Source organism: Alosa sapidissima, chromosome 5 (genome assembly GCF_018492685.1).
Source record: "Alosa sapidissima isolate fAloSap1 chromosome 5, fAloSap1.pri, whole genome shotgun sequence".
Taxonomy (NCBI): Eukaryota; Metazoa; Chordata; class Actinopteri; order Clupeiformes; family Clupeidae; genus Alosa; species Alosa sapidissima.
The window spans coordinates 33,873,319-33,897,182 of record NC_055961.1 but is presented as its reverse complement, the minus strand read 5'-3'; the positions used below and the strand labels follow the sequence as shown (position 1 = coordinate 33,897,182).

Here is a 23,864-nt window from a genome sequence, read left to right as displayed (position 1 = left end):
CACATAACCTCCTCCCGACCAGGTTTGGTTGACAGCATAAGATACCATGGTGATATAGCGACACTAAAACAGATCCACTTTCGTGTCACAGCATAGCCTGGCTTTGAGCGCAACATACCTCGCTAACCCACTAATGGAGATTCGTAGTACACCCCACTGGCCTGCAGCAGAGTGCTGGATGTGTTGGGGTTTATTTTAAGACTTTGGATGATGTACTATAGAGGATGCTGTGGCAGTAGTCCTGTCTGGGAGTGATGATGAGGACCAAAGATGTGCTATGTTATTTAGATGAAAAGGTTAGTTCTGGTGGTTACCCATGACAACTGTGCGAAAGACCAAAAAGCTGTTTTAACTTTTTTTAAAAAGTTTTACGTTGTTTTCTATTACTACATTTGTTATGTAGGAAAATGTGCCATGGTGCAGAAAAATGGTCTGGTGTTTTCAGACTCAAGATCTGAAATGCTGTGTGTGTGTGTGTACATGCAAAAATCTAACACATGAAGTATTTAAATGATTTTCATTGGATTGTATGATTATATTTTTGACTAATCTCAAATTCACATTGTATATGGACTGAAGTGCTTTATAAGCTTGTTAAATATTATATGTAAAATAAAATACATATTAAATCAGAATTTCTCTCAGGTTAATTGCAGAGACAAGTCTGTGCTGTATACAGTTGTTCCTCTGATATAAATGTTCCACGGTTCTCGGTCTCAGTTTCAAGATGAATTAAAACACAGCCACTGTGGTACCCAACAAACATCATAACCAAAAAAAATAAAATAATAAAGTATAACATTTACAAACACTGCACTTTCAGGTAACAGTTTCTTTGCAGTTCAATGAAACGTCAACAACAAAGAAATAAACCAAACAAGTATTTTACAATACAACATATTTTTCCATATAACAAATGCATCATGTCAAATGCTTGCTTGGATGCAAAACAAATCTTTGGTCTCATTAACACAACATTTGCTCCCTTTTGAAACTTATACTTCAGTACCATTCAATACATTTCCATATTCCCTTAGCTTCCTTGACAATGTGCTCAAGTCAAAATATAGTGGTACATACAGTAGGAACCTGGAAAACTGTTTTTCACTGACCAGCTATTATGTTTTATCTCCGGTTCTGGTTCCCCGTGAACAAAGTAGGACCGGTCAAGCAGATCAGGGAAAAGAGACGAGCAGGTAACTTCAAACACTTTGGCACCACGTGGTTTTGCTGATTTGAAAATTACGTCCAGTGCTTCAAACAGCGGGCTATCATTTTAAGAAACACGATAGAGTAGTTCTAAACCTGTTTATACAGGTATTTTTCAGGAGAATGAGGTGGTAAGTAGCTATTACTTAAAATGACTATTTATTTTAGATTGCTCAATATTCATATACTGTACGCATGTTACCTGGTGCATCTAAAGGGAAAGAAACAGCAAGATGTATAAGCTGAGACATTTTAAAATATCAAGTACTGGAATGAAAAACAAAATGACACCTCTAGAACTGTGATGAAAATAAGTCGGTGCAAAAGAAGTGAATGCAGTCCGAGGCCTCTGTAACATACTCCGTGAACTGCCAGCAAATTCATACCAAACATTTTTTGACTGGCCATTGTCGGACTTTTGCAAAAAGTTGACAGTAAATTAAACCTTTGGTAAGATGATTTTGGCCAACAATACACATCGTGACAACGGAACTCACTCTACACAGACACATGGCAATACCAAATGTGCACTAATTGACAGGAAGAGTACAGTAACTGCTCACAGCTCAGTGCATGTAACACGTGTAAGTCCATGAATCAAGAGTGTGGGCCCGAGGTCCCTTGACAGGGTGTCCAGCTGGGTGAGGTACTGCTGATACTGACTGGACACGGCAGGTGGACGCGGCAGATACAGGAAGCGCACAGACGCATCTGCGCTGTGCTCTCTCAGCAGTTCGTTAACCGCAGACAGGAACTCCTGGGTGACCGGAGGGGGTGCTCTGGTCAGGTTGTCCAGGTCCCCCAGGTGGCCGTCTCCTCCTGCGCCCAGCAGCTTGACCACCACGTCCCAAGCCACAATCCTGATCTCGGCGCGGATGCGCAGCTTGTCGAGCAGCTCGCGGAAGCTCTGTTCCTTCTCTGTCCAGCCCTGGTCATCCTCCGATGACAACGACGACGGCTGGGCCCTGATGCACAGGAAGATACGCAAGCGCGCCCGGCGCCACCCGCTGGCCATGTTGAGCACGCACGCCATTTGCAGCAGGAAGAGGCTGCAGACGTCGGCATAGCCGTCGCCTGTGCTCGGCCGCAGCAAGTTGAGGGGCCACACGTCGATAGTGTGTCCGGCGCCGTCCCCCCGCAGGCCCTTGCCCTCGGAGGGCAGCAGCTGGTGGAAGTAGCGGCCGAGGCACACGTTCTTGTTCATCTTGATGGCGTCCGAGATGATTCCCACATACTCGTCTGGGGAGAGCGAACGCGGGGTCACTTCGTCGCGAACCGGCCCGAAATGCGCCTGTAGGGACGGCAGATCCACTCCAAAGTCGTCGCCCTCGTTGATGGAACAGTCGTTGCCGCTGCCACAAAACACGGGGTCCTGTAGGAAGTAGTCGTCCGGATAGGAGTTGTCATAGAAACCCATAACAAGAGTATTGGGCTTCATACCACCTGGAGAAGGAAAGAGAACAAAATAACATAGAGTGTGAAATTAAACTACATGTAAATGAATAACTTGACAGGGTATTTCTAGGGTTTAACTCAATGATGAGCAATTACACCGGTGATTGAAACTATCCAAAATTGTGTCCAAACAAGATGGGTTTTTTTTCATAACTGTTTATTCTAAGGATATGCAAAAAAGGCCAGACCAATGTATTATGCATAAACCTATCTGAATTATGCATAATACTTTACATCTGGTTGTTGTTTATATTTCACTTTGTTAGGTTTTGTATGCTGCTTTGGACATACAGTAAGCACCACCCAAAACCCTAAACAATGCATTACGCACGAAGAATAACATAACGTAAACAATGCATTACGCATTAAATTAACATAACATAGAAGGCTTAACACCGTAGCACAGATCATTTCTTAGGGTAAGCCTGTCTAGGAAAAGAATTAAAAACACACACCCAAAGTATTTTACTGTAACCAAAATGAGATGCTTTTGCCTTGTTCCAGCTATGTACCAGATGTTTGGCCCAACAGGCCTGTGCAGCTCACCCAGTCCAGTGATGCGCAGTAGGTGCTGGGTCCCTTGTCGTACGGAGGGGGACAGGGTGAGGTCAACGAAGGCCTTCACCCCCAGCTTATCCACCAGACTCAGCCAGAAGTTGTACTGCTGCTGGACAGGGTCCGAGGGCAGAAGGTCTGAGGGGGGATGGGAGAGAGGTGGTGAAACAAGGTGATGAAAAATCTCTCCCAGCCTACGACCATAGCAAAGTGACCAGTCACTACGACCATAGCAAAGTGACCAGTCACTTTTGGTATCTGTACGGGAGGCAAATAGTTCTTACCCTTTAAATAGTGACGTGAATAACTGCATCAAACCAATGCAGTGATTGAGATTAGTAAGCTACTGTAAAACCATAGTGGCTGTTGCTATGCTTAAGGTTTTTGTTTGTGATCATAGATTTTACAGTACTTGCATTCAAAGGGAAAGAGGTAAGAAGCTGTTCCTATGATCCTACATTCCTTTGAAGTAACTTCACTGACTTCCACTGTCAGGATTGTGTTCTCATTATCTTAATTATATTAATATTTATTATATACATTAATTAATATTATATACATCATGTCAATACAAGCACATTTACAGGCAACCCTCTAGTGTACAACATCAAATCTGTCCCGTCCACAGGTGTGTTGCCAGGTAGAAATGCCCCTCTCAGCCCTGCAGCATTACCCAGATCCCCCAGCTGCACGTGGCCCAGCACGTACAGGCCGCCCTTCTTCAGCTGGTTGACAAAGGTGATGAGTTGGCTGGACGAACGAGGGTTGGCCACCATCAGCAGCACCTGCGGACGCCAGAACTTCACATGGTCCTTGCGCACGTCCAGCATCAACAGATACTTGCGGACCTGATTAAAGGGGGACAAGAGGAATGGGTTCAGATGAACGTGCATACAGAGTCCCCAAACCTGTTTACCAATTATACTTAAAAAGGTACACTACGTAAGATTTGTACCTTAATATAACCTCTACGAACAAACTTGTAATAGGGGAATCGTTCACCTAGCATAGCCATAAAGCATAGCCATTACAAGTTGCAAATGAGAACCAGCCTTGCAACTTCAAGCATCTTCGACCCGGACACATCTCGCGAGAAATAATGAAACCTCGCAAAATCATATCTACCTTGTCAGTAGATATAGCTCTTTGGAGATAGTTTTTGACTGTTGTTAGTCCTTAATCTCCAAAAGAAAGGCATATTTATTGCAATGTTTTTTTAAATACTTTTAATACTGTATTTTTAAACACAAAACTACAAACAGAAAGTGCAAGTCTTTTTATCTATTTTTAGACACCTGTGCTAGCAACTTTAGCTTATAAATAAAATAATGATAAAATAATTAATACAAATTATAAAAACAAACAAAAAAACATAAAACATAAAAACAGGTAGGTATATGTGTGTGTTTCACACCAAATAAAAATATTTTTCTCATAACTTTTTTAAACCTGGCAAACTAGGCGTCAGGTTTAAGAAAGCAACACCATTGGATTTGTAAATCAAAATTTCAAAAGGCCATGGCTTGAAAGTGGTCAGAGATAAAGTCCTACTGTAAATGTAAATATCTTTGACTATAAACAAAAGTTTATGAAGGAGGTAAATTTACCCATCTAATTTACCACTGGATGACAAGCACCTCAAATTATGTACCTTTCAGTAAATACTGGATGAACATATTTGAGCAGGTTTAATTTCTTTTTTGTCATATTACCCACATAACACAGGAAAACATATCAGATGTATACCAATAGTAAACTATTACTAGCTTATAACCACAAGGCCTACAATAAAGTATCCTGGTCAAATCAGTTCCTATCGCGGGTGACTTTGTAGTTCTTCAGAGCCCTACTAGCCCTGTTGTCTGTACCACGTTCATTACGGACACCATCATCACGATTACCACTGCAACCTCCAAGCTATGTTGGGCAGAGGGTATACAATGGTACAAAGCATACAAACCCAGAGGGTAAGCATGGTATGCTTTTTGGACACCGTTGTATACTGTACGCAAAGACGCACCTCCATTCACAGACGCACCGTGACCATCACTGTCAATAGACGATTGATCATAATCTCCAAAAGGATATTCTCCTTCAGAATCTCCTTTAACAGAGTTGTCTATAATGACCTAACATTACGCATTTGTGCTACATTGCACTGTACAGTATAAGAGTATATGAGAGTAATGCTCTCTGTTCCTGTGATAGTTTTGGGTCTTTTAAGAGGGGTCTAAAGGCATATCTGTTCAACATGTACTTAGTTCATTAAGCGCTTCTTATGCTTATTTTGTTATTGTATTGTTATTGTCTTAATTTGTTCCCTGTTAAATTTAAGTATTATATTGTTTTGTATTTGTATGTTGCTTTGGACAAAAGCGTAACCATAACCATAATATGTTTTAATTCATGAACCACAGGCCAAGCAGCATTTCAAGTATACATAAACAGGGCTGCCAACTTTTCAAAAAACCTTGGAGTGAGATTTGGTGGAGCCAACCAAAATTTTGCTGCGGAAATGTTTGTTTGGCTCATTCAGCATTATACCATACAGTAAAAAAAAAACGTACATCAGTGGTTCTCAGGTGTAGGGACCAGGCATGGACGGATTATGAACTTTCGGGCCCTCTGGGCCCACATGTATTAAGGGCTCCCCACTAATTGTCGCATTTGTTTGATGTGATTTCCTGTATTCTGGTGCATTTTGGTAGCTTAGAAATCTAGACACACCCTAGCGGCAGCAAATTACATTTGCTTCCAGGGCTAGTCTAGCAACTCTCCGTTGGCTTGTGAGCTCGAAAAATTAAACTCCTATCAGGCCAATCAAATCGTCTATAGAGTCGTTAGGGGGTCATAACATAATGATTGATGGCAGAGTTGCAACGGTTTGGCTTGAATTCCCTGCTACTTGAAAACAAAGAAGATGGATATTGCTGTTGGCCAACAGTGTGACACGAGTTAAGCTTGTTTTGAGATGGCAAAAGTTTGAACTAGGCAACTAGCTCCGCTGGTGGGAAAACGCATGGGACTCAGTGCTGTCCTATTGCGTGCAGAGGGAATTTGAAAGACAACCGATTATCCCGCCCCTCGGACTGAGCACTGCGAACGGTGAGTGCCCAGACCCTACATTTTAATGTAGGTCTGGCTCGTCAGGCTAGCATTTTGGGGATGACCAATACTAAATTCATAGCCTACATCCTGATGTGTTGATATTGAGGCAATGATTCCATGCAAAGGCTTGGGCTTCAGGGCCCCCTGACACCTTGGGTCCCTGGGTCTGGGCCCGGAAGGCCTGTGAAGTAATCCATCCCTGGGACCAGGGTCCCAAAGTTAAATGAACATTGGTATCAAAGGGATCTAGCCTACTACTAGGACCATGGGCGTCAGAGGCATTGTGAAAGTGGGTGGGACATTTCAGAGGGGGGGTATGGGGGTCCTCCCCCAGAATTTTTTTTTTGGACTAGATGCAATTTCCTGAATTCTGGTACATTTTAACAGGTTATTTAGATACTTCTATATAACAAAATAAAGCCAGCCTACGAAATTAATAAAAAATAAAATCATGCATAATTTAAAAATAACTCAATAGGCTACTTGGCTAGGCAATAAGGTTTCCATTACAGCACCGCAGATGTTCAATGAACGCATGAAAGCAGATGGTTTGTTTGAAATCCCGACACTCTTTCAACTACATGGAACGTAATAGTGATTATCAAATACCTCCCCAGATTTCAGTGCCCATCAGTCCCAACATTTAACAATATAATCAAACAGTCCAAAAGTAAATTAAATATCAAACTAAACCGAAAATGTCATGCTTTTGAAGGCCTACCAGTATGCCGCTCCAAGAAACGCATGTCTCAAAATAAAACTCGCATAAGAAATAAAGGGCTGTCTCGAATACAATCCTGCCCCTAAAGGCCTGTACTTTGTCGTAATACCCCAGCCATAATTTGAGGATTTACAGTATCTAAGTAGAAAAACTGGCTTCAGATATCCAACAGAGTGAATAGAGATTGTGCAGTCTTAGCTGTGGTTAGTGACGTGATGCTGTTAATGGGGAGTTTTACATAGGCTAGCGTAAACCTATAGGTTATTATTTATTTGGCGTACCTATAAGGCCTATAAGGATTTACCTTATCAAAAGTGAGGGGGATGACTGATCTCTTCAACACTGCGGTGGATTTGGCGCTCGTCACTGTGTGTGTGACAGAAGAGGAATGGGAGAATGCGTGTAACAAAAAAAAAAAAGCTTATGAGCGATTTACGTGCAAATGGGAGAATCCAATGAAAATTGCAATGAAGCACTAAACAGATGCTGAAAACAGCACTGGTATTTCGCACGGCAAAAGTGGGGGGGTCCAAACTAACCATTTTAAAAAGTGGGTGGGTGTTTTGTAAGAATTTAAGAAATGTTTGTATATTTTAACTTTTAAATGCATCAATCAGGTGCACTTTCAAAATAAATTCAGAGGTCAGACTTGCTTATTTTTATAGAAATATTTGTGCTGTAGCCTAAGCTATTTTGCACTTCAGAATTACAACCATGCACACACAGGTGGAATAGTTATGGTGATATTGCAATAAGTTCACAACCACAAAAACATATGCTACATTTCACAGTTCAGAAATTCTCAAAAATGTGTGTACATTTCAGCACTCCATGAAATTATGCAGAAGTGGCCACCTGTGTTATTCACACTACTACATTACATTTAGCAGACACTTCTTGACCAAAGTGACTTACATATGTCAGCTATATTACAAGGGATAACATTGTCCCCGGAGCAACTTGGGGTTAAGTGCCTTGCTCAAGGGCACAACGGTGGAAGCCGGGAATTGAACTGACAACTTTCAGGCTACTGCACGCTAGCCCAGCTCCTTAACCACTACACTACCACCGCCCCATATTCAGCTAGTTTATTTAAGATAATATATTGGTCATTGTAATGGCCATAGCCTATAGCTTACATGCTATTCCTTTTTCAGGATGTACCCATATCTGCATGATGTGAATGTTTGCATATGGCTTAAGTCAGGCTTTATATCAATATTTGTGTCTCGTTATTTGATTTTCTTCATATGTTTGCATTAATGTCACTAGGAAGCATGCCAATATAAATACAGTATATTCATTTATCTGTAATGGGATTGGCTGGAACCTGACAATATAAGAACCATGATAGTGGGATAATCTATGGCTGAGCAATTTACAAATATTTTAGTGAAATATTTAACCGAGAGTAATGGGTGTGCACTGTGTGCAAAATGCAAATATGATTAACCTAAATTGCACGTCGGTTCAATGTTAATTTTCTCGCGAACCATTTATCACAGCAACTTGGCGCTAATATCATTGGAAAGCTCACGTTCACCTGCTGTGTGATATCATATGTATAAGTTTAGTTTAGTTGAACCTCATCTGCCAGGTATTTGACCTACCAGGTTGACAGTTCAGCGTGAAAAATACTCAATAATACTCACAGCATACCTGAAGCCGGGGAAATGCGCCTGGGATGGCTTCTGAAGTAGCATCGCAAATGAGAGAAAATTTAGAAAATTCCACAGACAGGGGGTGCTTTTGAACCCTCTCACCGTCTCTGAAAGCATAACGGTGGCTCAACAGGTAGATCTATAGATAGGCTAAACTCATTTTTCAGGCATCTGACCGACCGGGTTGACACTTCAGCTTGAGAAATCGGGGGTGTGGCGTGTGAGTGTGTGAAACTAATCAAATGCGTGTGTCTCACGGCCAATGCGTGAGAGTTGGCACCTATGCATAGATAAGAGGAACAGCAATTGTGAAATTCAACAGGATGTGATGACAGAATGTGATGAAATAGTTTGATTTAAATATTCATTCATTGTCTGTTCATCACATGCTCGCTACTCATTGCATTCTGTCTATTCCTCATGTGTTTGTGTATATATATATATATATATATATATGTATATGTGTGTGTGTCACCTGATGAAAGATGAGTGCTTGGCTGATATAGCCCCAGCTGCTGGTGGGGGAGCGGTAGTGCAGGAAGAGCAGCAGCAGCAGCAGCAGCACGATGCTGGCAGAGGAGTACACCGGGTTTATCACAAACATCATCACCAGACAGCTCACGATGCCCAGCAGACACGTGTGCCACGAGAAGAACTGGAACGTGGGCCTGTAGCAGAGAGAGAGAGAGAGAGAGAGAGAGAGAGAGAGAGAGAGAGAGAGAGAGAGAGAGAGAGAGAGAGAGAGGAGAGAGAGAGAGAGAGAGAGAGAGAGAGAGAGAGAGAGAGAGAGAGAGAGAGATGAGAAACAGATGGCTAGGCAGGCAAACAGAACCCATTCATTAGAGTTTCAGAGCCTATAAAGCAAATCCGCCTGAACCTGAAAGATAAAAGGGGGTAGTCTAAACGGCGTATACCCACAGCACAAGACTCTTCTCAAATGAGAATTATAGTACCAACACACAAGTACACATAGGGTAACTGATAGTATGGGCCCGAATTCAATTAAGAGGTAATGTGCAAAGTCTGTCAATGAGTATGAGTATGGTATGCATGAACTAACGCTAAAGCTATGTGGGATTACTGAGTTGAACCACTGATGTTTGTGCTTCATATCTTGCTGATGGTATTAAATTCGCTAGATAGTTTTTGCCTCGTTGTTATACTAGCTTAAGTTAGACTTTGCCCGTCATTTAGATGAGCGCCCCTATAACTATAAAGTCACAGCTCACTGTCCATTGAGCCTGAGGTTGTTATGGACATGTGTAACGTGAGCACCTGAAGTTGGGGGCGGAGGCCCACTCCAGAGCGAGACATGCCAGGTCCACCGCCGCATAGGCAAGCAGATAAAACACCGTCACCAGGCCTGCAATGACGTTGAGCTCAGCAGCAAACACAGTGCACTGCAATAAATACAAATGTTTAGTGCCCATATAAATCAACCGCAGGAGTTCACATAGCCTCAGTGTGCAGCAAACACTCAGAACACAGTAGTGATCCAACATCAGATTTTACAACTGACAAAACAGTATACTGTAGGGTGTGAGTAAACACCTTACTGATACCAACCTTATCAGACACATTATATGCATAAATATATCCTTTCTCTTAACTCACCTGCACACATGAATACAAGAGTTAACCCTCCCGGCTCGTCAAACCCCCGTAAACATGAGTGTGGAGGGAAACGGGAGCAACACTAAGTGTTTGTGTATGTATGTTGTGTGCGTGAGTGTATGTAAAGCCAAAACCAAAAGAAACGGCACCAGACAGATTCCCCAGGTAGATGGAGCTTACCTCGTCTCAGGGCCGCTGCCTTCTCGCGGAAGAGCCCGCGCGGTTCTTTGTCCTCCTTCCGAGGATGTGCAGTTTTTAGTTTGTTTAAAAACTTGGTGTATTCCCAGGTATTTCCCGTGTACAAGTGTGTGCTGGCGTTGGCGTAACCCGGCGTGGATATTAGGCAACTCAGCGACGTACTGAAAACAAAACTATATGGCTAGCCAAAAACAACGCAAAACCCGTCGCTCATTCAAAGGGACACCCTCCAATCCTGGAGAAACTTGGTAGGCCTCTGGCTGATCACACCAGGCCAAAAATATGAAAGAACCAACATCCACCGCCATCTTCAGAGTCAACACAACTCCCCATTGCGAAACGCCATGTTCCCAAAACCCAACCCAACCAGCAGGTGCCCTCGTCGCAGTCAATTAAGGGTGTAGCCCCACCCCCTGAGGGACCGTCAGCCACACGTAGTTGTTGTGTAGCAGGTGCCATTAAAAATAAACAAAACAATCAGTATCAGTGTGTACCTGGAAGTAGCTTATGTATTTTCGTAACAATACCTGTACCAGTCCCCATGTGTACAGCACAGCCATCCAGGGGTTTCCTGAGCTGGAGGTGATGGTAGCTGGGGCCAGTGGCAAACCTGTCACGACACATAAACATCACAACTTTAACACAAACATAAACATCAATGAGCATTCCATGACACCATCACTTTAGTGCTTCCTCTGGGTGCAATATAAATAAAGATTGAATTGAACTATATTCTAGAGAACTCTAGACAATAATGGTTAGTGCTTCAACCTATACGAGCCTAGGTCCAACAAGAACCCAGACTCCATTCCAATAAGAACCCAGGCTCCATTCCAACAAGAACCCAGGTTCCATTCCAACAAGAACCCAGGCTCCATTCCAACAAGAACCCAGGCTCCATTACAACAGGAACCTAAGCTCCATTACAACAGGAACCCAGACTCCATTCCAAGCTGATGTTATTTCTCGGCCCCACTTCCCACCTTCTGCCCAGCCACTTTGTGTCAATAAAAATCTAGAAAACGCTTCAAAAGTTAACACCCCCCCCCACACACACAAACACACACACACCTCCCTCGCTCCTCATTTATCTACTTGTACTGACCGAAGAGCTTGTCCAATGCCAGAGCGTGAAGGATGCGCGACGCTCCAATCAGAGCACACATAGCAGCAGAGATTGAGGCGCAGTACACACCAATCAGCACAAACGGAGGCCATACATTAATGCGCTGGAAGAAGCCATAGTCCCCAATTAACAAAGCCCTGGAACAAGAGTGAAGGAGTTATTAGTCACTGATGTAAATCTTGTAAATCATGTAAACCCTAACTTTATACCGTAACTTTCATGTTGCGTTATAATTAATTCATGTGAGGGGTACCTTTCACAGGTTGAGCTGACCAGCAGGAAGAGGACCACATACACAACGAAGGTGTAGAGAACAGCCAAGATTGTGCCTTTCGGAATCGACACACTTGGGTTCTTTAACTCGCCTACATGGAGAAGTAACAGGAATGTTCAAACATTAGAGGTGCTATGAAATCAATTTCACTTAGATGCGAATTCAAAATAAAGACGTGATGCGGCGTCTGTGTGTGTGTGTGAAACAACGAGCAATAAATAGCAGAAGGGAAGTTTGTCGGTTGACATCTGGTCATCGTATCATTTTTGGTTATCAAAACAAGGAAGAGAAAGGAGAAGGGTAAGTAATGTACCTGACATGTTAGCACCTGCCATGATTCCTGTGCAGCTGGTGAACATGACAGCAAAGACAGTGGAGAAGGACATCTCCTTGTTTGTACTATAGTCAGTAGAGTAGCCCGCTGGAAGGAGAGAGAAAGGAAGGATTCACTTTAAAATGTAGATGAGAATTCATGAGAAACCTCCATCCTCTTTAATTCACCCTACCCTCTCTTCTCTTAATCTTTGCTTAAAGCCTATGACCTGTGCTCTGCACAAGTCAATCATTTTCCCCAGCCCACAATATTCAAAACAAGCATTTCACACTATGTTCTAGCCCTTTGAAATGGTTTATCAAAGAGCTCCAGGTGACTTCTCCTCCCCTTTCTACACCCTCCTCCTTCCTCCTCCTCACTTACGGCCCAGGTTGTCCCGCAGCGTGGTGCCGTTGAATCCCGTGTAGCTGACGTTGTAGCTCAGCGACTGGCTGTGGTTGTTCCCGCCGCTGGGGTGGGTGATGGTGATGGTGCGCGGCTCCACCACCAGCGGGCTGATGAGGATGGAGATCAGGGCACCGGTGACCACGATGAGAATGAGGAAGGCCGCGCGTGAGTAGATGTGCGCCCCCACCAGGCACACCAGCAGGCACAGCAGCAGCGCCACAGAGCCGTACAGCACCGTGTACCAGTAGCCCTGTGGCAGCACCCGCAATCCACCCACCTGGCCAGACGCTGGAAGAGAGGTGCACAGACAAACAGACGGACGTGAAGGACTCCTGTGTGCTCCAACCCCTCCAAAAGCAGAGGTCGGGACTCTCAGTACTATAGGCCACTTCACACGACTAAACAAAATGAAATAGCTGGAGCACACAAGCTTGATTGATGAACATGCATGGCATCCAAATATTAGCTGTTTGCACCCAAAAAGAATACTGGATTCAGTGGTGTGGTTGGCCATTTGGCTGACGCTTTTATCCAAAGCAACTTACAGATATCAATTAGTTACAGGGCCCGTCTCCCTGTGGCTGTTCCTGGCTGCTCCAAGACATACAGTAGCTGCATGGAACCCCATAATTCAGTGAAAACAGTTTTGGTGCGTTCAAATTTGGAAAACAGTGGCAAACTTTGGTGGTGAACACGTTTTCTTTGAACAGTTAAATTTGAACGATTTGGTGGTAACATTTCATTGTAACGGTAATTGCATTGTTGCCTTCGTCAAACTCACGTCCAGTTCCACTGTATGTTCATGGAGAAGAACTACCTCCTCAGACTGTTTGTCGAAAACCCAAGGCTAACGGAAAACTGTTTGCAAATGTTTGCCTATGTTTGTGAATTTGAACGCACCTCCGTTTTGGTGGAGGGGTATGTTTGTTTTGAGTTATGACTAACCTGGATCTTGACCAAAAACGGCAAGCAAGGCTTCCACCAGTCCGAGGATATAGACCCCACAGGCACAGACTTTAGCCAGGAAGAACATGAGGCCGATGCTACCGCCAAACTCTGGACCCAGTGACCTGCTGATCATGACTGACATGTCTTAGTTAAGGTGAATCAACCATTCTCAAATCACTCTTATAAGTGGCTACTGGAACAACAATGCATGTTATCTGATCATGGGGTGGGGGGGGGTCGGACAACAACATCCTAACTCAGGAAATGGAAAGGCTTAAAGGTGAGGTTCTCAACCTTGGCAAAAGTTTGTTGGTGACATTCAAGCTTAATCCAAAACACATACAATCCAATAAACCATTCCCTGCAAAAACGGGATGACTAGTAGCTCTGTGCATAAGATGTACATCCAGAAATATGTTGGGTGCTCTTGGACAGACGGGGAAAACAAAAAACATTCTACAAAAGAGAGCAATCCAGGCACGCCAAGGAGGGTAAAACACAAGGAAGGATGACTTATGACTGAAGGATGATAAAAAGCCTTTGTTATGGCTACATCAATTAAAAAAGCCAACATGTCTCGACCAATCACCTGGTCTTGTTCAGGGCTTAACATGAATCACAAGGCTGGAATGGCCTATGGCTCAGTCCGAACCACTTGGTTTGTTCCCCATTTACAGAGTCAGGACTGTGCACAAACGCCTGACAGAACACAGGACAGACAGCTAGAGGAATGTAAGGAGAATTAAAGTGAATCTGATGAATAGTTAAATGGATGATAATCAAGGACTAAACCTTTAACAGTTCTTCCAGAGCATTAAGTGGGCTACGGCTAGTGAGGTGGGGAGAGATGGTGGTAAATTGTCATGCCTACATAATGTCACATTCAACAGCTGGAGCAAAAGATACAGTATGCTCCCCCTCCCTGGACAGCTCCGTTGGTGGAGATGGCACAGATTGACAGGATTGTCAAGGAGATGATGAAGTACGCCACAGCCAACATCAAGAAGCCTTGTAGGAGACCAGCATGGCCAACAACAAAACCTTCAAAACACAACAGAGCACCAACTGACAGCCATGCAGAATGAATTATTACATCTGTGTTTATAATAAAGCATGTCTAATTCTCATGTCAACCAATGCAGTCATTTTTCACCTTTTCTAAACAAATAATTGTTCTCTGCATCGACTCATCTTTTTGCAATCTTTTTTTTTTAAATAGTGTTATTTTCAGTTCCCGTACACATATAATCACCAGGTTCTTGTCTATCCATTGTGCTCCCAGCTTTCTTCACTTACCAGTCCTTAGAAATAGTACAATGCTGAACATAGAGAGGATGGTGGGCACCATCACACCAAAGAAAGTGTTAAGTTTGCGGTTAGAGGCTTTGGGGGGAGTCGTGCTGTGATCTGCGAGAGCGTCTCGTGATGCGCGGCGCGAAGTCGTCTCTCCATCGCCAACCACACTGAACACCCCATGGCTAAGGAGCGGAGTGTTCTCGTTGGCCATGTTGACCTAAAAAGAAGGAAGTTCACAACAGTTAACCTTTCCTAGGGATTTCCATTCTTCATCTCAGACTAGGCGAATATCATATTACAGTTTAAGCCAAGTAGGCCTAGGCCTAATTATATTGCATATTGGTTTTAGAAAGTATACATGGTAAATCTATGTTCTTACACTCACGAAAACCGTAAACATTTCGAGCAGGAAATGGCGGAAGCGCAGTCACAGAAACAATTCACAATGAAACTATTTAAAAGTACGTTGACTGTACGTAAATTAATCATATTGCGTCCATCTACCTTTGACTAGGCCAGGTAGGTGTAAAAGGCAGATAAATTGGGCAACTGTCACTAAACGACTTTGCTAAAAAGTTTACTAAAACACGAAAGTTTGTCTAACCTGTAACTATAATGCAAAGTGGCATTAATTTCAGACCACCAGAACGCCTATTAAAAACTGCGACCTAGCTGTCCTGTCTCTCCAAAACATCCCAATATCAAATCTGCCTGCTTCTGCCTCGGACACGCTATATAGCAGCATCTGGACTTGAACAAGGCGCACTTTTCGTTGAGTCAATAAAGAACCGCAATCTACAGGAACAGAAACGTTGCATAGCGTCTCTATTTCATACAATGCCATGCAGTAACTTGACAGACTGCCAAAGCGCCCCTGAGTTGGCAAAGTAGCGCGTCCACAGAGTCACATTACCTGTATCCGTGAGTGTGTCGAGCAGGGAGGACTGCTTTGAAATTGACTTCCGTCCTAGTCAGTTTCACACAATCCAGCGAAGAAGAGTGAAATCAGCAGACTGAGAGCTAGCTAAGTAACCGTGAGTTGCTTTAGCCTATGTGCGAGTTAGTTTAGGCTAAATGAAAATGTAAATACACTAATAAAGCGGTCAGATGACTATTAACATAGACGAAATTCGAGTAATAAATGCGTGTGGTGAATGTTGGTAGCTACAGCCGGGTGTGACATTCCTTCCTCTTTCTGAATAAATAGGTTATAAGTTGTCAAAAAGGCCTACTGGCCCACTACTTTTCTCTTTAACATCTGCTGCGATGCATGTATTTGCATATCTCACTCTTGCATCTTGTGCTATGTCGATCACTTTAAACGCTGTTTCGCTACCCAGGTGGAAAGTCACGGGACATTACAGATTGTCCATGTGACTTCTAAAGGGGAGGGGAGTATTGCGTGCGTCTCTGAAACCGATAAGTCAGGAACACAGCATTCAGGGTTGCCAACTTTGGGTGTTTGGCTGGAGTGAGATTTTGTGAAGTCATAGTGCGTGTGCATTTTTCCGTAAACCTAATTTTAAACATGTCTGTCCCCTGACTGGGCACAGACATGAAAAGGGTCCGGCCTGCCCACCTGAAAAAGGTAGCTCAGTAGAAAAAAATTAAAAATAACCCCCCTTAAATTATGACTTCTGGCGAGTTTTGTGGAAAGAAATGGACAGATTGAGACTTATGAATATGTGTATGAGTGTACGTATGTATCAGGGATGGAAATAGCCTAAAATATTTTTGTGGCTGGTGGATTCCAAAGTCTACCAGCCACTAGAGATACAGTATGAACATTTGATAAAAAATCATAACCAAAATGATCATGGTTATTGGTATTATTGCAATATGATTAAAATGTGCTGACTTTTTTTCTAAACCTACCATGAATGTTGGACAGAACTCATAATTGGCCTGCCCTTCATGCCCAGTAGCAACAAATCTAAAGGTCAACAGAACAGCTATAGTGTCATAAAAGTGGTGTGGCTCCTTTAAGACCCAATCCACTGTGAGTTCTGGAGCCATCCAACTTTATCTAACTCTATACTATCCTACATCATCTGATTTTAATATTATGTCTAGGCTATATTTAACATTTAACATTTATTTTCTATTTGGCCTGTTATGAAATTATGCATTGACCAATATAAGCACACTTTTTTAAGACACTTAAATACATGCATGCTTAGCATTTTGTGAAAACAAATCATTATGGCTATATCGACAAACTCTTAGCCATGAGCTATATCCTCTGATTTTAATATTTACACATATGTAGGCCTAGGTATTTAAGCACAGCTCAGTTGTAAGACACTTAAAGCCCAAAATTGGAGACCATATAGAAATTTGCTACCATTTAAAAACCGGATTAGGCTACTCTGGAACGGCGTGTACAGGGGATTGCATTACACCTTTGTGTTCGGTAAGGTCTGCTGTTTATTCTGGTTTACGGTTTATCATGTGTGGAATGAAAAGTTTGAGATATTCCTCCTATATGAATTGAAATGAGCGCAGAGCTATAGTAGCCTAATATGATTATTTCTTTAAAGTTAATTTTCTCGCGAACCGTTTATCGCAGCAAATAGCGGCTATAAAAGATAAGAAAAAGTTATTTCATGTGATGTCTGTTGGTCTAGACATATGTATGCCTTAAACTCGTATCCTGTCATTTAGAAACAATGCTGTGGTCTAGTCTAGTCATCAACAAAAAATGAACGGATTGCAAAAAAAAAAAGAATGGATTTGGCGTGACATTTCTTGAGTGTGCGTGAGATTGGTGCTAAAAGCTTGAGTGTCACAGATGCGTGAGAGTTGGCAACCCTTAGCATTCCTTATTCGATCCCCACCAAAATATTACACTGACAAACCACATATGTAACAGACATGGGCAAATTATGGCATGTTTGATGCCCAATAATCAATGTTTTTTGTCTCAGTCTCACTCATTCGCTAAACTCGCTAAAAATGGATGGGTGTGAAGTGAACTGATAGTAGGCTACAATTGACTGTGCGCATGTACTTGGTATAAATATCTATATATATTCTGAAAGTACATGTTATAAGGATTCCATTTAACCCCCCTTTTACATATCTTACATATCTGCACATCTTTCACAGCCACACAATTTGAAGTTCAACAGTGTATGTCAATGGCAGACATAGTATATGACTCGGTACAGAGTTAGTATGGCCTGGTACCTACAAAGGCGAATTTGGTATAAACATCTATATATATTCTGATATATATTCTGAAAGTACATGTTATAAGGATTTCATTTCACCCCACTTTTACGTATGCACAACTCATTGTTTTCACAGCCACACAATTTGTAGTTCAACAGTGTATGTCAATGGCAGACATAGTATATGACTCCGTAAAGAGTTAGTATGGCCTGATACCTACAAAGGCGAACTTGGTATAAATATCTATATATATTCTGAAAGTACATGTTATAAGGATTCCATTTCACCCCCCTTTTAAATATGCACAGCTTTTTTTTTTATCAGCCACACAGTTTAATTATATTGGTGTAGAAAAAAATAGTATTCTAAGGTGTATTTTCGATTTAAATGTTCAACCCAGCATGCATCACAGCAAGTCAGATCTGCACAGATCTGCATGAAGATGAACACGCCTAATGTTGCAAATTGTGTGTTTCCGTCACTCTGTCTCTTTCGTTGCTCTGATTGGTTTTTGGCCTCTCCTATTGCGTCCGAGGCATTTTGATCGGCATTTTGATGGCTAAACATGCTAACTATGCTAGCAATGCTAACATGCTAACAGATAATGTCTAATAAGGGGAGAACTGCCACTCTCGGAAAACTTCCGGTTTCTGAACTGGTTGCAGTTCCTTCTGTGGTTCCACATGAGGGCGCTCGTCCACGAGTGCAGAATGCATGGAGGTCTATGGAGCTGTACCCCTCAAAATCCACTTTTCTTGGGATATAATTTTTTTTCAAGTAATTTGAGTATTGCATTCGAAAGGGGAGGCAAAGAAAATACACTTGGTTGTGTATTATATTTTTTAAAGTCACTTAATTGTTCTAAAAAGCCTTTCAAATGTGTCAATGATGTCATTCATTAGCACAAAGCTAGCGTGTTATGTGCAACAATGACCCAACCTGTAAGAAATCAAAAGGACATAAGTACTCGTTCATTCAACTTTTGACCTATAACCCATGTTGAAGTTATACAAACTACAATCAAATCTGAGATTTGTCAACGACAATCAGGTGAAAGAGACCAATTTAGCTGTCTAGCTCCATTGACTCCCATTCATTCTGCACTCATGGCGATCGCCCCCAGTGGAACTCTGGTGGAACTGCATCCAAAATTCGGTACAATGGGACTTAATACGGAGTGGCAAGGCTCTCCGTAGACGGGCTCTGATGCTAACCATGTTACTTAGATAACTTAACGTTTTCTAGCAGTTTTGCTAAACATGCTAAAAATGTTAGCAATGCTAACTATGCTAACCATGCTACTTAGCTAACTTAGCTAATGTTTTCTAGCAGTTTTGCTAAAAATGTTAAAATGCTAACTATGTTAACAATGCTAACTAGCTACAGTGGGTAGGAGTCATAGTTGATGACAAGTGTTGACATAGTTGATGACAAGTTAAAAGTTGTTGATAGACAGCTAGTTTAATAGATAGTTTAATAATAGTTTAAAAGTAGACTGTTTAAAAGTTGAATGTATATAGTTTAAAAGTTGAATGTAGATAGTTTAAAAGTTGTTGATAGACAGCTAGTTTAATAGATAGATAGTTTAATGATAGTTTAAAAGTAGACCGTTTAAAAGTTAAATGTAAAAAGTTCAGTAGTTTAATGGGTTACATTGTTTAACAGTAGATTATTGTAGTGTGGACTTTTATTTTGAAACAGTTTTGGGCAGAGGAAACAGTTGAATAGGATGTGTAGTCTTAATTGACCCAGATTGTATGCTTAAAGCCTGAGGCTGCAGGTGGCCTGAACACCTGCCATAGGCAATGTTAAGTCTATGGGGATTTTAAAAAAGGTTTTCTTTAATAAGTTTAAAAAGTATACAAGTTTCAAAGTTGAAAAGACATAGCAACCCGATCTGTTTGAAGACCTACGTTACAAAGTTTGAATGAAGTTTCTAAGTTAAACTGTTCAAGAGAAAATGCGTACGGAAAAAGTGGTAAGCGGAATAACAATAACTAGAAAAGCATTTCCTGAAGGAAATACAGTGCATGAAAATGCAAAAATATGAGGTAAAATATCATACAGAGTAAAAACAAACTATATTGGTTGCTAGGTAGGTGAGGTTTAATATAGTTGGAATGACTGAACAGTTAAATAGGTGGATAGTTTAAATGGTTAAATTATTTAGGTAGATAGTTGACGATAACTGACAGTTGGAATGGCTCTAATGTTTGCTAGCAGTTATATTAACTATGTTAACAAAGATAATAATGCTAACCAAGTTACTTAGTTAATTTAGCTAATGTTTTCTAGCAGTTTTTTTTTTAAATGCTAATAATGTTAATGCTGTTAACTATGCTAACAATGTTAACTATGTGACTTAGCTAACTTAGCTAATAATTTATAGCAGTTGTGCTAAAATACTAAGAATGCTAACATGCTAACCATATGACTTAGCTATTCATATTTAGCAGTTATGCTAACTATGCTAACATGCTAACCATGTGACTTAGCTAGCTTATCATTTTTAGTAGTTATGCTAACTATGCTAACTAGCATGCTATCAATATTAACATGCTAACTATGCTAACCATGTGACTTAGCTAACCTAGCTAATCATTTTTAGTAGTTATGCTAACTATGCTAACTAGCATGTTAACAATGATAACATGCTAACTATGCTAACCATGTGACTTAGCTAACCTAGCTAATAATTTTTAGCAGTTTTACTAAAAATGCTAACAATGTTAGCAATGCTAACATGCTAACTATGCTAACCATACTAACTAGCTACAGTGGGTAGGAGTCATAGTTGATGACAAGTGTTGACATAGTCGATGACAAGTTAAATGTTTTTGATAGACAGCTAGTTTAATAGATAGTTTAATAATAGTTTAAAAGTAGACTGTTCAAAAGTTGAATGTATATAGTTTAAAAGTTGAATGTAGATAGTTTAAAAGTTGTTGATAGACAGCTAGTTTAATAGATAGATAGTTTAATGATAGTTTAAAAGTAGACCGTTTAAAAGTTGAATGTAAAAAGTTCAGTAGTTTAATGGGTTACATTGTTTAACAGTGGATTATTGTAGTGAGGACTTTTATTTTGAAACAGTTTTGGGCAGAGGAAACAGTTGAATAGGATGTGTAGTCTTAATTGACCCAGATTGTATGCTTAAAGCCTGAGGCTGCAGGTGGCCTGAACACCTGCCATAGGATTCTAATTGCTTAACGGCCGTATTATGATGTCACAATCGGCAATGTTAAGTCTATGGGGATTTTTAAAAAGTTTTTCTTTAATAGTTTAAAAAGTATAAACGTTTCAAAGTTGAAAAGACATAGCAGCTTGGTCCATTTGAATACCTACGTTACAAAGTTTGAACGAATTTTCTAAGTTAAACTGTTCAAGAGAAATTGCGTACGGAAAAAGTGGTAAGCGGAATAATAATAAGAAGTTGTTGTTGATGTTGTTGCCTTGGAAGAACAGTACAGTGCATTTTCATGCACTGTAATAAGAAGAAGTTGTTGTTGCCTAGGAAGAACAGTTCAGTGCATTTTCATGCACTGTAATAAGAAGAAAAAGTTGTTGTTGCCTAGGAAGAACAGTACAGTGCATTTTCATGCACTGTAATAACAATAGAGCATCACAGTCCCGCCCCTCCTCCGAGAGAGCTTAATTTCCGGAAGTAAATTTCCCATTAATTTCTCCCATTGACGTTTTGGAAAAATCCGTATCTAAAGAGTTTTAAAGCATGTCTTAGGATAATCAGCCAGAGAAAGTCCAAAAAAAGTCAAAGGTACAAGACTGTGTACATATTTTCAATTCCGAGCGAAGGAACTACTCATCCCATAAACCACCGCGCCTCACTGAATAATATAGGCAAACCAAGCGGCAACATTCTAATCTGAACAATGAAGCCTACCCGGAAGTTCGAAAAACTGCAATACATCGAAAATCCGCTAGGGACTGGTCCCAAAAGCGAGCAAATGTCCATAGACTCCCATGTTAAAATGTCCGTTTTCACAGCGTAAATACATGTTTTTAAAGCCTGGTCCCATGGACTTTTATTGTACTTTTTGGTAATTTCCCAGTGCCTGACAACTGTGAGGGGGGTGAATTTTTTTCTAACTCATTAGTTTAGATCACATTTAGATATAAAATATATGAATAATTAAGGGCGTGGTCGGCTTGATTGACGGCTGACGTCGAGGCATACAGCAGCAGAAGTTGCCAGCTGAGTGGAAAGTGGAAACCCTGAAACTTTGACGTCTCAGCCATGATTATACACAGTTACCACATCCTTTCTGAACATCTTTATTCAAAAAGCTGACATAAAATGGTTTGCTAAGCTACTTATTGAAGCCTACTAACCGACACTTTCAGAAGACTTCGTTCCAGTTTTTTCAGGTAAGTGACATTCATTCCACTACTATTTCACGTAGCACTAGATGTTAGCATTATTTAGCATCGAGTGGGCACTAACGTTAGGCTACGTTAGCATCATATCGCCTCAAATAAGTTAATGTTGAAAATGATGACCGAATGGCAGAAGCACACACATACATTTAGTTAACTTGATAAAGTTAACGTTAGTGAAAACCATTGTGCTCCCGTTATGAGTTAGCTTAACGTTGGTCATACTAGCCAGGTGTTAGTCAATGAACAGACAGCTCTAAAGTTAACGTTAGTTCACAAACATACTGGGGCAACAAAGCAAGTTTTCGTCAAAAAACCTTTTGTAAATACGCTCTGTGGGAATGCTTAGTCCATTGACAATTTATACAGTCTTTGGGTTGTCACGTTTAAGATAAAAAAACTTCAGCCGAAGCATTAAAATGCTTGTTGTCGGCTAGCTGAGGCAAAATTGTGAACCGCTATGAACCATTGACCGTATACTTTGAACATGGAGCTGTGATAACAAGCGATAGTTATAACTGACGTTTGAAACTCTTATTGATGCCATTTATTTGTTAAACACAAATTTGAACGAACACTTCTTGTCTATGCAAAGATTCCCTGTAGGTAATCCAGACAGGCTGGGTGCTGGAGAGGGCTCTGGACTCCTAACTTCAATTCTTGTCTGTGCAGTCCATGGTACTTTGACTTTGATTTTTCATACATTTAATTGGAGCAACCTACTGGTTGTATATTCCAGACATCGTTACCATATACTGAACAAACATGAATGCATTTCAGACATTTAGAGTGGCCTTTCATTTTGAGCAGTCCTGTGCAATAACTATCAAAATAATTTATCATTAGCATCTTTTGATAAGTCACACACGGAAAGTAGTTGTATTATGCCTTCAAATCAGCAGGTTTTGGTTGGATACAGATTGCATAATTAAACAATATGGCACCAGTGGCTGGCTACTGTTTGACTGGACCTTGGCCTAACTGTTAATAACTACCTCAATAGGGTGTAGATATGAGCTTACACTGTTTCACTGAAAACACAAAAATACAAGAAATATTTATTCTACAATACTTTAAATACACCACATTTGTTTTTGCTTATTGCCCGCGTAAACAGGGCATGTGCAATAGTTGAATACGCGTGTCCTGTCCCCATTCAGCTAAGTGTTCTGTGAGTTGGTTGTTCATTATAAATATTGGGAGTGAGTCTGCAAATCTTACTTCGTTGTTGTCATACATTGCCTCCACAGTCTATGATTGCCACATAAAAAAAAAAATTTTTAGCTTAATTTGTGAGCACTTGTTCATAGTTTACAGTAAGTTCAAGGATGTGACATATACCAATATTTCTGTTTTCAGATCTGGAACATTTTGAAATCCTACCAGATGGGGCAGAAGTCATTGAGCAG

General features: G+C 41.1%; 1 protein-coding gene and 1 long non-coding RNA gene across 3 annotated transcripts; one reads left to right on the top strand and one right to left on the bottom strand.

Moving 5' to 3' along the window:
• Window positions 1-511: 511 nt before the first annotated feature.
• Window positions 512-16,279, bottom strand: slc12a9 (solute carrier family 12 member 9). 2 transcript variants are annotated; one of them, XM_042092289.1, is made up of 14 exons: window positions 15,800-16,279; window positions 14,887-15,103; window positions 14,497-14,631; window positions 13,588-13,725; window positions 12,619-12,930; window positions 12,235-12,342; window positions 11,901-12,012; window positions 11,627-11,784; window positions 11,049-11,131; window positions 9,985-10,109; window positions 9,185-9,377; window positions 3,893-4,067; window positions 3,211-3,357; window positions 512-2,652 (listed from the first exon to the last, which is right to left on the bottom strand). In XM_042092289.1, the coding sequence occupies exons 2-14, from the start codon at window positions 15,095-15,097 to the stop codon at window positions 1,769-1,771; spliced, it is 2,781 nt and encodes a 926-aa protein (XP_041948223.1). In that variant the 5' UTR covers window positions 15,098-15,103; window positions 15,800-16,279; the 3' UTR covers window positions 512-1,768. The 2 variants fall into 2 exon arrangements, with proteins under 2 accessions (XP_041948223.1, XP_041948224.1); XM_042092290.1 differs by lacking the exon at window positions 15,800-16,279 and adding an exon at window positions 15,391-15,778.
• Window positions 16,280-22,100: 5,821 nt separating this feature from the next.
• LOC121709427 lies at window positions 22,101-23,864 on the top strand. The gene is made up of 3 exons (XR_006031953.1): window positions 22,101-22,446; window positions 23,051-23,133; window positions 23,815-23,864. It is a non-coding gene; the product is annotated as an uncharacterized LOC121709427 (long non-coding RNA).

What these genes read in the sequence shown, in the direction of transcription:
- slc12a9 (XM_042092289.1), bottom strand. Translation starts at nt 15,097, where the DNA reads ATGGCCAACGAGAACACTCCGCTCCTTAGCCATGGGGTGTTCAGTGTG. An exon ending in GGCAGGTGCTAACATGTCAG is followed by an intron (nt 12,013 to 12,234) that starts GTACATTACTTA and finishes TTCTCCATGTAG; the next exon opens with GCGAGTTAAAGAACCCAAGT. An exon ending in AAGCACTCATCTTTCATCAG is followed by an intron (nt 4,068 to 9,184) that starts GTGACACACACA and finishes CCCTTTAATCAG; the next exon opens with GTCCGCAAGTATCTGTTGAT.